Source organism: Gouania willdenowi, chromosome 22, assembly GCF_900634775.1.
Source record: "Gouania willdenowi chromosome 22, fGouWil2.1, whole genome shotgun sequence".
NCBI lineage: Eukaryota > Metazoa > Chordata > Actinopteri > Blenniiformes > Gobiesocidae > Gouania > Gouania willdenowi.
The window spans coordinates 23,890,714-23,905,390 of NC_041065.1; the positions used below are offsets into that span (position 1 = coordinate 23,890,714).

The following is a 14,677-nucleotide window of genomic DNA, read 5'->3' on the forward strand; positions in this document are numbered from 1 at the left end:
CAGACTTTTCTGCATGAATGAAATCCCTCCATGTAGAATCATTACTTATAATGCAGGCGGCTTGTGTGTGTGTGTGCGCGTGTGTGTGTGTAACCTGGAGGACTGGGAACTCCTGGATTATTTCAGAGATGGTGTAAATGGTCTCTGCATCAGTGAGCAGGCAGTTGGCGACAGGGGTGATGATGTCGAATGCACACTCCAGAAGCTCCCTTGGGTGTGCACGATCCAGCTTCCTGGGCCGAAACACGCGCTCAATGCTGTACCTGTAGAGAGAAATCCAGATGTGAGACGTCCAACATCACAGAGATCCACACCTGTGACGATCAAAGCTGGCCAAATAATATTTAGTTGATGGCTTTGTTCACACATTTAAGGTATTGATCTGAATGAAATACAGACAAACAGTATATATATATATTTAATTGATTTGTTTTTGTGATTGGGTAAGTGTACATTTGCACCCTTAGGTGTAGGTTGAAACACACCATTAGTTGGACAATTGAGTGCTGTTTGTTATGTCTTTTTTTGGTTTTCTGAAAGAAAAAAAAATTCTAATTCAGTTTAAAAAACAAAACAAAACACTAAATTAAAGTTTTCCTCTGATGAAAAATGCACAGAGAAAAACTAATAGTTGATGTCAGAAAGTCAGATACCCAAAGTTTTACAACACAAACCCCTAAACTTCCACACAAAGTACTAAAATACATGCACACCAACAGACCTGTGGCTACAGATATAGCTTACCTACTCAAGTATGACAGACGGTGTTGTGAATTTGTGCGTTTTGTGGGTCTGGTAAGGTGCTAGCTTTATTAACATTAAATCAATAGCATACAGTATAACAGCAATCATGACCATTATCATCTGCCAAACAACTCAGCTTAAAGCCGGGGTAACCAACCACTACAAGTATAAATTTACAAAGTCAAAGTCTATATCTCTTCATTGAAAGAGGAAAGATACTGAACAGAGTAAATAATAAGTTTTTCATTCAAGAGTTCCGAACATTTACTTGCGTAACAATCCCGTAACAACAAAACAGTATCTTGCATCTTCAAATTCTTACTCATCTCAGTTTACATAAACAAAAAGAAGTAGGAAAAAGTATAAACTTATCTAATCCTACCCCTTTCATTATTTCTAGATTCCTAACTTTTTAGTTAGTTTAGCCAATGGCAGAAAGCAGTATTACAGTGCATACGGACAGTATTCACAGCGCTTCGCTTTTCCCACATTTCATCATGTTACAGCCTTATTCCAAAAGGGATTCAATTCATTTTTTTCCTCAAAATTCTACACACAATACCCCATAATGACAAGATGAAAAATATTTTTTTTTAAATGTTTGCAAATTTATTAGAAATAAAGAATAAAAATATAACATGCACATAAGTATTCACACCCTTTGCTCAGTACTTTGTTGTGGCACCTTTGGCAGCAATTACGGCCTCAAGTCTTTTGGAATATGAAGTCACAAGCTTGGCACATCTATCTGTGGCCACTTTGGCTCTCTAGGACATTCACAGAGTTGTCCTGAAGCCACTCCTTCGATATCTTGGCTGTGTGCTTAGGGTCGTTGTTCTGTTGAAAGATAAACCGTCGCCCCAGTCTGAGGTCAAGAGCGCTTTGGACCAGGTTTTCTTCCAGGATGTTTCTATACATTACTGCATTCATTTTTCCCTCAGTCTAGTCTACCGATTCCTGCTGCTGAAAAACATCCCCACAGCATGATGCTGCCACCACCATGCTTCACTGTAGGGATGGTATTGGCCAGGTAATGAGTGGTGCCTGGTGTCCTCCAAACATAACGCTTGGCATTCATGCCAAAGAGTTCAATCTTTGTCTCATCAAACCAGAGAATTTTGTTTCTCATGGTCTGAGAGTCTTTCAGGTGCCTTTTGGCAAACTCCAGGCGGGCTGCCATGTGCCTTTTGCTAAGGAGTGGCTTCCGTCTGGCCACTCTACCATACAGGCCTGATTGGTGGAGTGCTGCAGCGATGGTCGTCCTGCTGGAGGGTTCTCCTCTCTCCACAGAGGAACCCTGGAGCTCTGTCAGAGTGACCATCGGGTTGTTAGTCACCTCCCTCACTAAAGCCCTTCTTCCCCGATCACTCAGTTTAGAGGGACAGCCAGCTTTATGAAGAGTCCTGGTGGTTCCAAACTTCTTCCATTTACGGATGATGGAGGCCACTGTGCTCATTGGGACCCTTAAAGCAGCAGAAATTTATCTGTACCCTTCCCCAGACCTGTGCCTTGAGACAATCCTGTCTCGGAGGTCTACAGACAATTCCTTCGACTTCACACTTGTTTTGTGGTCTGACATACACTGTTAACTGTGGGACCTTATATAGACAGGTGTGTGCCTTTTCAAATCATGTCCAATCAACTGAATTGACCACAGGTGGACTCCAATTAGGCTGTAGAAACATCTCAAGGATGATCAGTGGAAACAGAATGCACCTCAGCTCAATTTTGAGCTTCATCTCAAAGGCTGTGAATACTTATGTACAAGTGATTTCTTCATTTTTTATTTTTAATAAGTTTGCCAAAAATCTCAAACAAACATTTTTAAGTTGTCATTATGGGGTATTATGTGTAGAATTTTGAGGAAAAAAGTGAATTTAATCCCTTTTGGAATAAGGCTGTAACATGATGAAATGTGAGAAAAGCGAAGCGCTGTGAATACTTTCCGTATGCACTGTAGAATAAAATTAGGCTCTTAATACATTCGGTATTCAACACACGATGCAACACAACACACTTTTGGAAAGAAAACCAGGAGCATTCAGTGAAAACCTATACACACACTCAGGTAAATTATTAAAAATTAGGTATTGGTACATGTGAACCTCTGCTTCTCTGGCGAAACAATAAAACACACAAAATATTTATCATGAAAACAATAAAATATTGAGATGCTTTTTTTTACCTTTTCAGGTTTGTTATGTTATTGCGTGCGACAAATCTTGCAAACGCCATCTAAAATGAAAAACAACAAACAAAGAAACAGAGTCTAGACACTGGGTGCCTTTCTATAATGACAGTGATGTGCATACCAAGCTGTAATCAATCACACTATGGAAACAACCATTTAGTCCTCAGGGTTTCCTGATGTGGCAGGATCTGAAGGCTGATTGCAGTCTCACGCTCTATGAATGTGTATTTGTGCATGTGTCTGTGTGTCCATGCAAATAGTTGTAGAAATTAGTGTTTCTGGGCCAGTGTGGGCATGCACACCTTGGTGTGTGTGTGTGTTACATGTGTGTGTCAAACTCACATGCAGGTCATAGGGCAGTGTAACCAGCATTCCACTGTGGTCCATAAAGCAGGCCAGCTCGCTGCCTTCATACAGCTTCCTGTCCCTGGGGAGGAGCAGCGGCATCAGGACACGCACGGCACCTAAACACAAACACCATTACTATATTTACAAATGATGACACAAGCCGAACCTGTGAAGTGCTAATAGGGAACTGTGCATCTATACAATAAGACCAGCTGGAGATTAGCAGCTACAGCTACGTGCATGGGAGCACTGGTGACACCTGCAGAGACCTGGAGCTGTCCAACAGTGCACTTATTGTTTGTCTCACTAAAAGCAGATGCTGCAGGTCACTAAATGTAGCCTTACAGAAGGTCAGGAGACCAAGTGGTTTGTAGCTGAGGGTCAACAAAAGCTCACGTTCCTTAGCAAAGGGTTTTTCAACCACTGTGTCGTGGGAAATTATTCAATTTCTAAAAATATTTGTGAAAACTAACACTCTTAACATTTAACATCACGGGAGAAAATGTTGTTGTAAAAATTTATTTTTGTATTGATTCATTTCTTGTAAATGTATTTTATTTTTGTTTCAAATGCGTTTGTTTTTCTCTGTGGCATCCAGTGTAAACGGCAAAAGTAAGAATTTCATTGTTCAGAGAAATATGTTTCCTTACTGTGCACATGATCATAAACACTTGAAATCCTGAATCTTACTAATAAAAATAAATATATAAAAAAACACAATCGATTGTTGTTGTTCATTTGATTACTATTTTTATTTTTTTTTAAACATGCAGAATGCACTTTTTATTAGAACGGTGTCAAACTCAAGGCCCGGGGGCCAAATCTGGGCTTCAGAGCATCCGATTCAGCCCTCTGGAGAAAGTAAAAATGACAGAGAAAACATGAATCACTGATTCTGGGAGAACTTTTTTTATTTCAAAAAATTGCACAAAATCTCTCCAAATTAAATACAAATTGTTATATATATATATATATATAAAATCAAAGGACATCTAGGCAAGGCAAATTTATTTGTATAGCGCATTTCATACTCAAGGCAACTCAATGTGCTTTACATGATAAAACATTCAATTGTTTAAAATCAATAAGAACATTTAAAATCATCAGTAAAATCAATTAAAATCATCAGTAAAATCATCATGACATCAACAACATGACTAAAAATCTCTCTCTCAATCATATGCAGTAGAGAAAAAAGTGCCTTTAACTTTGATTTAAAAATGTTCACATTGGATGCTGACTTCAGCTCTGCTGGCAGTTTGTTCCACTTCTTTGCAGCATAACAACTAAAAGCAGCATCACCATGTTTACTGTGAGCTCTGGGCTCCACTATCTGACCTGTGTCCATAGATCTGAGAGACCTGCTGGGTTCATACCTGACTAACATGTCACTGATGTATTCTGGACCAAACCCATTCACTGATTTATACACCAGCAGCAGAACTTTAAAGTCTATTCTGAGGCTGACTGGGAGCCAGTGTAAAGACTTTAAAACTGGAGTAATGTGTTCTGACCTCTTTGTTCTGGTAAAGATACAAGCTGCAGCTTTCTGAACCAGCTGTAGCTGTTTGATGCTCTTTTGGGGGATTCCTGTCAGAAGACCATTACAATAGTCCAGTCTGCTGGATATAAAAGCATGGACCAGTTTCTCCTGATCTTTCTGAGCCATTAAACCTTTCACTCTGGAGATGTTCTTTAGGTGGTAGAAGCTGTTTTTGTGATAGATTTGATCTGACTGCTGAATGTAAGATCTGAGTCAATCAGAACACCAAGGTTTTTGATCGAGACTCAAGATACTTGCTGACGCCAGTCCTTTTTTCATTGTTACCAAAGACAATCACCTCCATCTTGTCATGGTTTAGTTGAAGGAAGTTTTCACTCATCCAGCAGTTTACTTTTTCTAAACAGTCACACAACACCTCAATGGGACCATAGTCATCTGGGTTCAGTGATAGATATAGTTGTGTGTCATCTGCGTAGCTCTGATAATCAACCTTATAGTCTGTAAAATTTGTCCTAAAGGAAGCATATAAAGGCTAAACAGAAGAGGTCCAAGAACAGATCCCTGAGGAACCCCACAGGACTTTGATAATCTGTCAGATTCAAAGTTTCCAATGCTTACAAAATAGCTTCGCTCCTCCAAGTATGACTTAAACCATTGCATTACTTTTCCATTTAGTCCAACCCATGTTTGCAATCTGTGCAACAAAATTGTATGATCTACAGTGTCAAATGCAGCACTTAGATCCAACAGAATGAGAACGGATACTTTTCCTTAATCAGTGTTCAACCTTATGTCATTGATCACTTAGATAAGAGCAGTTTCAGTGCTGTGATGAGAACGAAAACCTGACTGAAATTTATCAAATATTTTGTTGAATGTTAAGAATTGACTCAGTTGGTTGAAAACCACCTTCTCAATGATCTTGGCCATGAATGGAAGGTTGCTGATTGGTCTATAGTTAGCCAGTATAGAGGCATCCAGTGTTCTCTTTTTTAACAGAGGTTTCACAGCAGCTACTTTCAGGGATTTTGGTACGGTGCCTGATTGGAATGAGCAGTTAATTATTTGACACAAATCAGTGACAATTGACTTTACAACAGTTTTAACAGTTTTATTTATGCATCTGTCACTTATTGCTTCAATATTGTTGATACCTTCCATACTTGGAATATGTGTAATTTATAACTGGAAGTGCAATCTTGGGCACATGAATGTTGAAATTGTTCATTTTCCCGCCCAAAACCTGCATCCCACTTGTGATCAAACTGGAACCTTGAACTAAAATGAATTGGACACCCCTGTATTAGAAAGAAAACTTATTTATTTGAACCCTATTCAAGTCACTTTGATAAGAATGACTGTATAATGTTAACATAGGCTACAAAGTTTCATTTTTTAATGTGTTCGGTTGGTGGTGTGCCTTGGGATTTTTTTTCAATGAAAAGATGTACCTTGGCTTAAGAAAGGTTGAAAAACACTGCTTTAGCTCATGTGCTAAACAAGCACAGTATACTGTACTTACCGTGCTTTCTGAAGATTCTGGTGATTGTTTCATATGCATGCTGCTGCAGTGTGGCAGTCTTGAAGCTGAAACCCTAAAGGGAGAACAAACAAACAGCCTCTGTTGGGCCTTAAAATACACTAAATGAGCCACAGCAGACCTTCTGGTACACAGTCCAGTTGGAAAAGAAATCAGGAGCAGATCTGCTCAGATATTCACAAATGTACAGTGACATCTGCTGGCTGCTTTCAGATCTTTGGAAAACACTTTGGGCCAGAATCTGATTGCATTTTGTATGAAAATGGGTTGTTCCTGCGATCGCATTAGATCATCCAATTTTGGTTTTAATCCAGATCAAACCCCCTGGATTACTGAACCAAAAAAAAAAAAAAATCAAGATTATTCTAATCCCAACAGTGTGTTGGATTCAGCATTTTACATTTTAACTGGTCAAATAACTTACATAAATACATATTTTTTCAACTGATTTTCAAAGTATAGAGTTGAATTTATAGACTTTATAGGTAGAATTTTTAGATTAAAATAATCCTCTCTAAAGCTGTTAAAAATCAAACAATATTCAATTCTAACTCTAAATGGGAACTTGATGTTGACAAAAACATCCAAAATTCATTGTTTCTGGCAATGGCATCCCTTACTGCATGTTCAGTCACTCTATCATTCTGAGAAAAAGTCAGAGGTACTGTTACCAGCTCCCGATCAGCAATCGTATGGTCGCAAGAAAATCAAACCTGTTTGAAATCCTGGTCGTGAGGGTATCACTGTTGAAGCAGTGCCAGGAATCGGCTTACCTCAAACTCTCACACTGCGCATGCATAAACACGGTAGGATCGCTGTAAAAATTGACAGACTGTACTTGCCACGTCTGTCCAGACAGTTCCTGGTCCATCACATCACCGCCTTTTCTTTTTTGAAGCTCTTTTTGCTAAGATTTGTGTGTGCCTCTCCACTTCAGAATTCTTCTTCCTCTTCTGTTTTAACATTGCATTTCCGGAAACAAGACCCGGACGTGTCGTGTATGGACGTACAGTTTGAGCAGTCAGATCGTGTCGGCGTGTCGGCCCGTATAGTGCGAGAACATTGTGAGCTGCACACATGTGAACTCCACAATTGAGTCGCACAATTTAAGCTGGATCTGAGTATATTACTAAAGGTACTTCTATTTCTTTTTCCTTTCTTTTAGTTTCTTCAAATAATGACTAGTTGAATGACCCCCATGCTGAATATCTATCACACACAGTTTTTAGTATGATATGCTGTCTAATTTAGAGCACTCATTATCAAGATGATGTAATCTTAAAAGGTTTTGATCTGGATCAAGCTGAACTAATATATTTTTACTTTTAACAAATGCTATGAAATTAAGATGGATTACGTGATCCTGGATAGATGAAAAAAAAAAGGGGGGATTTCAAACATCCGTTTGAACAACTTGTCCTTTCATGTAGATTTCCCCAAGATTGGATGATTAAAAAAAAAAAAAACTTTGCTGACTCAAAGTGAACTGATGAATAAAAATGATTTTTGGTGAAACACAGAAACATTGATCGCTTACTTTGTGCAGGTCGATGTCGTAGGTATAATCTATGGCCTGTGAGATGTTCTGAGCAAACAGCTGGCCCACCATGGTGCGGTACGCCTTTCCATTGATATTAGCCAACGTGTGCTGCAGCACCTCGTGCAGCTCTGACTCCTGCATCTGGGACGAAGGCAGCAGTTGGCTCTTCTGCAGCTCTTGGGCTGTAGGCCGGAACGCAGGGTCGTGCTTCAGCAGCCACTCGATCACCTTTCTCTGACAGAACAGAAAAAAGCAGAACTAAACTGTTAACACTCAAGACTTCACACGGGTTTATATTAACTGATCGACTGATGTGATGCAGACATTCTCACCTGTTCGCCTTGCTCATACGCAGTGAAATCATCAGGAAAACAGATGGGCTCCTGCATCAGGAAGATGAGATATGAAAATAATAAGTTTATGGACAAAATTCTGAACGTAGACCTCCCACACACAGTAAAGGAATAAACACATCTTTAGAATGATAATAGCAAGTAAGAAAGTAATTACTTAAAAGTGGATGAAGGAGGAGGTACCAAAGGTTGACGACTGGATTGTTATGCAAAATATACTGTTTTTGTGATGAAAAAGTTAACTTACTCCATGTGACTGGATTTAGGAATATTTGAAAAGATTTGGGAAAACTGGTTAAAATTAGTGTGACCGAATTAGGTCTGATTTTGTTTAAGAGGTACATAGCAGGAATTATTATGAGAGAAAAAAAAAAAAAGGGAATAGACGGGAACACCCCGGTGCCATTGCTACAGAAGTTAATATGTACTTTAATATGTAATTTTTGTTTTTCAGATGTTTTTATTGATTTGTTTTTATTATATTGAACAAAAAAAAAGTTTTGATTTGCTGGAAACATAGTAAAAGTGGTAAACTGACCAGGGTGTAAGCCAGTGAATGACATCATTTGGCTGATGTTTATTAATGTTCTATTGTTTGTTTGATTTTTCAACTTAAAGGAGCATAGGGCAGGATCTAAAAATCAAACTCCATAGTGACACCACAGGGGTTAGTGTAACTACAGCCATCAGCCAAGCCACCGCTGGGACGTACGTCAACTGTTTATTTATCACCGGAGCACAGCTGAGACTGTGGATAGAGGATGGATACCCGACCGAACGCTGACGAGACACGACGGGTCGGGTCCGCACTCCAACTGTGACATGGTTATTTATTTACTCGCCGTTCATGCAACTGTTTACTGCAAGATCTGTGCACGTGCCTCTGCATTAATCTGTGGAACCAAACAGTAGTTTAGTCCACTGTGCTAGTCTTCTTTCAGTCTCAAAGGCATCTTCTTCTCATTCTCTTTTATTTCCGGTATTGGGACGCGTCTCCAAGCCGTCGAAAACGCGCACCAGCGTCATTTGACTTCACGTCCGCAGAACTGGGCGGCCACCGAACAGCAGTACAAAATGTATGACAATCTTTTCAAATGTGTGGACTCATTCTCTTTGGTTTAGAGTGCTTCATCATTAAAAAAAACTTCGAGTTGATTCTTTCTCAAATCCAGCCCTGTGCTCCTTTAATAGAGAAAATCTGAGAAAGAATGTCATCTTTTATTTCAGGTGCTCAGCCATTATGTACCTATTGTATGGAGATTGTATGTTAAGATGTTTCAAATAAAAAGAACATTTAAAAAAAAAAAAAACTTCTCCATGTAAAAAGCATCTTTTTCAGTTTACAATCAATGGCCTACCAAACGCAGCTGGCTCAGGACAGTGATGCGCTCAGATCCAGTAGTCATTGGTCGATAGGTCATCTCAAAGAGGATGATGCCCAGACTGAAAAGATCAACTTTCTGTGAAAAGACGAGAAGGCAATCACAATTCCAGTCAAGAGATGAGCAGAAGTCAGAGGTATTGTATGAAGCTTTGATTATTCTTTAAACTTGCTGACCTAACTTAAAAGAGAAATTAAAACTTCCAAAACTTACTTGGTTGTAGGTGGCTTTAGTGTTTCCTTGAACTTCTGGACTGACGTAAAGGGCAGTGCCAACCATGCCTGTCATGTTTCCTGAGGAGAGTGCCACAAAGGTTAATTTAATAAGAACTGGTGATCAATGTCTTTGACCAGGTTTCATTGCAATGCAATGGTGAACAATGCAGACCTCTACATAGCAACAAAGGCTTTAGGTCTTGGAAAAAAAATGCAAAATAGCTACAGCTATTGACTATTTTTGAGTATGTAAAAAAAATTCAAAACAAATACATCAAGGCAGTTTCTACTTAATTTGTCATTAAACTGTATATAAAAAAAAAAAATTTAAAAACTAAAGTCTAGGTTTGATGTTTTCTTTAAGGCCACTGAAGAAAAGCTTTCCATAAAAAAAATTCCCAAAACAAAAAAAATACATCATTAATCACTGTCTTTCTTAAATTTGATGATCATCACATCTTCTGACCCAAGGTCCTACATGATGTTTAAACCTTGCTGTTGAGACCCCATGTAGGGGCATTTGAAAAGAAAATGGGGTCACCTGAAATGTCTAGTAATAATAAAAAAAAGACAAAAACTGATTAAAATTATGTTTAACAATTTTAAATTGCTTTTTTTTTTTTATTGATTTTAAAATAAAAAAATTACATTATATATATATATATATATAAAAAAAATTAAATAAAATAAATTACAATTAAAGTTATATTTTTTTTTTAATTAAATTTTAATTTTTTTAATATATTTTTGCACAATTAAAAAAACAATACATTATACTACAGAAATAGAGTGCAGGAAGGGGCAGAAAGCTCAAAGATCTTAAATTTTAAAAAAAAGGTTTAAATGGAAACACCACACAATCTCAAACAATGGTATTCCATACTTTCACTTTCTCAAATATAAATCTAGTTAAAATAAAATGCAGTATAAAAATATCTGAGCTGGTGGGTATTGTTACTTCTACTGGCCACTCTGTATTTGTATAACAAACTTGATCAAAAAACTAATTTTATAGTAAAAAAAGTCTCTGGGGTCGCCAGAAATTTGTGATATAAAAGTGGGGTCATAACAAGAAATAGATTGGGAACCGCTGTTCAGACCTGTTGGATCTGGTTTGGACAGTACCGCTGAGCCACACTCTTCCCCTTCAGTTGTACTGGCAGCCTGAGGTTAAAAAAGCATGTTTAATATGAGATAATATGAGCATAAAGTAACATCTATCAGGTGTACTGTATAGTGGGAGGCTGCTCTATAATACATACTACATTAGAAGGATGGCCTGTAGCCAGTCCAAAGTCTCCAATTTTGACATGATCCTGAGAGTCAAGGAAGATGTTCACTGGTTTCAAGTCCCTGTGAATCATTCCCTGAGAGAGAAAAGTGCCAGGATTGTTTAAAACCATGGCTTCGTTTGAACAGCTAACCTTTATACGGTTTTAATCTGATTAAAAACCTGCTCATGGATGTAAGTCAGGCCGTCTAGTATTTCTCTGAACAGCCTCCAAAGCCGAGTCTGATCCTGGTGCAGCCCGCCATCTATGGTGTCTCTTAAAGTGCTCTTCTCACAGTATTCCATCTGTCAGCAACACAGGCATACACATTATCAATAACAAAACTCACTTAAGGCGAGCTGGAGCATTAGATGCTTACTTGTATGTACAGGTAATGTGCGATGCTGGAATGTCGATCAGAGTCTGTGCTCTCAGAGGTGTCCAACGTCTCTTTCTTGCTTTGTTCAACCTACAGAAGAGGATGATGATTACAGCACATCGTCCGTACATTTGGAATAAAAACTGATCTACAGTTGACTTTTTATTTCTAAAAAAAAACAAACAAATAAAATAAAACTTTTTAGGTATAAAAAGTATTTCATTAGAACTGTATAATGCAAATTCCAATGCATTCTTTTCTTGAACAATATCACAATTCATTTAAGGTCTGTTATTTTCTATTAAATTTGTGTACGTTTTTTATTTTTTAGTGAATTAAATTATTGTTTTTTTTATTTTCAAATATTTTGTTCAATATTTTCATTTGTCTTTTGATATTTATTTTATTGATACTTTGTTTATATATTATTTTTCCCCATATATCAAAGTTTAAATTCTGCATTCTGTCTCCTGATGTTATAAGTGTATATTTGTTTGTCCTTATTCTAAATAGTTTGTATTTATTGAAAGGGGTGGAGCTCTTATACACGCCTTGCACCTTTAACGTTGTTTTATTTCTTGATTATGTGCTAAATAAATAAACGAAATGAAAATCTGAATTTTTTTTCCTTTCAATTTATATTTTCTCGGCTAATTTTCAACTATTCAAAATAGTTTTAAATGTAATTGATTTAAATTCAAGTTTTGATCTAATTTTGATTTCAATCCTACTGATTTTTTTTACAACAATTTCGTATTTGTAACAGGGTGTATCATCAGCTCTGATGTGTTGCTTTATGCTTGGAGAATTTGTTTTACCGTAATTTATTCAGAAAATGTATTTACCAGTTTTTTTTATTATTAAATCTAAAATTGTGTGCCGTTTCTCTGTAAACTCTTCGAAATAAAAAAAAAGCCTTCATCATCAAACCTGTGACATCTCATCGATGCTTCCATCACCGTTATCAAAGATGATGTCACTCCTGGAGTCGCTGTCTGAGGGCCTGAAGGAAAACAAATACATTGTAAAGTAATGGCTTCCTAGTTTGAACAAAAATCAGAAAAATAACTTACAAAAAAGAAGCACCAAACACATCCTCTTCATCATCGTCGTCGTCACTTGACTGATTTCCACTGCACTTAGCACTGGAGGATCTCTCAATAGAAGTGGACCACTCTACGGAGCTCGACAGGACTGCAGGCGGAGCGAGATCCTCTACATTGTCGGGCAGGCCCAGTTTGTTGACGCGCTGTGGTGGCTCTCGCCCCCGATGAGCTCCTCCTTCACCTGGGCCTTGATGCTCGGAGCTGTCGGTGCTGCTCAGCACCCCTATGGAGGGGGTCTCGTGACGCTCGATCCACGCATTGTAGTACCGGACAATATTCTCATGGTTCAGACGTGAGAGCAGCGTCACTTCGCCTTTGATCCGTCTGAACTGCTTACTCGCTGGATTGACCTGGATCCGCTTCACAGCATAGTAGCAACCGTCTAGTTTGTTCTTGACCTGCACAATAAACAAAGAAAAAACACACAATCAAAACATCCTTGTTACTAAATCATGTGTCTGTAAATTATGTTAGAAACATGCCAATAAGTTCCAACCTTAATGACAGCGCCGAAGGCTCCTTTTCCAAGAAGCTGCTGCTCTTCAAATTCATTGAAATAGCGAGAAAGCTGTCTGTGCAAACCAGAACTGAAGGGAGCGTTGAGGATGTGACTTTGAGGTATAACTGATGATGCAAAGCCTAAAGCCAGATCTGAAAACAAAACACAAGAACAACATAAAACTGGGACTGATGTTAGCAGTGGAAGTTATTTATTGGAAGTTTATAACAATGCAAAGACATTTTCAAGCTTTTAATGACATAAATGATTGAATATGTATCTAAATAAAGTCAAACTCAGCTCTGCTTTGACCACACTTCAAAATAAACCCTTATCTTATAAACTATCCATTGATTTTCCAACTCGATTTCTCCTTTTTTAGGGTCACAGGGATCTGCTGGTGCATTCAAAATAAACAAAGCCAACAATAAGAGCTTTACCTCTTTCATGTCTTAACTCCTGTTTTGTTTTTAAACATTGAAGGCATGCTGTATTTGACGACGAATACATTTTATCTCTGAATATTTCATTTCTACATATTCTTTGATTGAATCCCCATTGGCTGCCACCAGCCTGGGGTCCACACACAACAAAACTGTCACTATATATATATATATATATATATATATATATATATATAATAAAAATAGCAGACAGACAAGTTTGCAGCGACATCCGACTCAAAACATTCCATTTTCTTTTCCTGCTGCCCCCTAGTGGTACACAAAATTATGTTGTTTTTCCTCAAACCGCATGTGCTCTTTCAATACAAAACAGATGCCGTAGCTTGTAAAATCCAAACATTGGCAACTTATGAAAAGGAAACTTCAACTTTTTATGGAATGCGTCTATGTTTTGGACTACATCTGTGTCTATTCTAACGGGTTGTGTACGGTGCATTGTGTCACCTTCTGGGCTGTTGTCGTGGTACTGTGGTGCAAGTTTAGGTGACGGAGGCTTGAGGAAAGCGTGGTCCAAGAGCTGCTGAGTCGTCCAGCGTTCAGCATCATTCAGGCATAAACACCTGGAAAACACAAGGGATGTAATAGCTAGCAAGGAGCTGAATGAGGCCTAATGCAGGTTTATTGTGCAAAAATGCACAAAAGAAACAAGAGCAAACCAGGCCTACATATATATTGGGATTAAATCCTATTTTTATTGAAAACAGCTAAAGCATTAACCTTAGAATGATGAGTATCTTCTATACCCGAATAATGCAATTACCGCCAAAAAATTCTTCAATTAATAAAATTTTGTTTAATAGTTACTCTGTGTTTTGTTCTATGGATTTTATTCAGGATTTGATAGTCTGTTACTTTAAATAAAATGTGTTTTGACATGTCAACGTGCATTTTAATCTTTTATCATGTCCATAATATTGATTATTAAACCAAGACGAACATACTACTACTATCACCAAAATTAATTATAGTGAAATGACATCATAATACCGTAATAAATTTAGCTTGCATAAAAGTAGCACCCACAGGTTACAAAAAACAGTAAGAAAATCAACGTCAGTGCTTGGAAATGAGGAATCTTTCACTAAATAGATCAGTGGTGTGACCCCTTGACCTGTCTTCATACTTCAAATTTGTCAATCGC

At 37.8% G+C, this 14,677-nt stretch overlaps 1 protein-coding gene across 1 annotated transcript in view; it reads right to left on the reverse strand.

Moving 5' to 3' along the window:
- Positions 1–14,677, reverse strand: part of eif2ak4 (eukaryotic translation initiation factor 2 alpha kinase 4) — a 41,475-nt gene that overhangs the window by 21,849 nt on the left and 4,949 nt on the right. Inside the window, exons 10-25 of the mRNA XM_028437657.1 lie at positions 13,981–14,096; positions 13,070–13,224; positions 12,541–12,971; positions 12,398–12,470; positions 11,468–11,557; positions 11,271–11,393; positions 11,080–11,184; positions 10,918–10,981; positions 9,816–9,895; positions 9,579–9,680; positions 8,200–8,250; positions 7,865–8,101; positions 6,310–6,382; positions 3,278–3,399; positions 2,930–2,979; positions 95–263 (exon numbers count right to left, since the gene is read on the reverse strand). Coding sequence (XP_028293458.1) covers positions 95–263; positions 2,930–2,979; positions 3,278–3,399; positions 6,310–6,382; positions 7,865–8,101; positions 8,200–8,250; positions 9,579–9,680; positions 9,816–9,895; positions 10,918–10,981; positions 11,080–11,184; positions 11,271–11,393; positions 11,468–11,557; positions 12,398–12,470; positions 12,541–12,971; positions 13,070–13,224; positions 13,981–14,096 — 2,041 coding nt within the window. The remainder of the gene's footprint in view (positions 1–94; positions 264–2,929; positions 2,980–3,277; positions 3,400–6,309; positions 6,383–7,864; positions 8,102–8,199; positions 8,251–9,578; positions 9,681–9,815; positions 9,896–10,917; positions 10,982–11,079; positions 11,185–11,270; positions 11,394–11,467; positions 11,558–12,397; positions 12,471–12,540; positions 12,972–13,069; positions 13,225–13,980; positions 14,097–14,677) is intronic.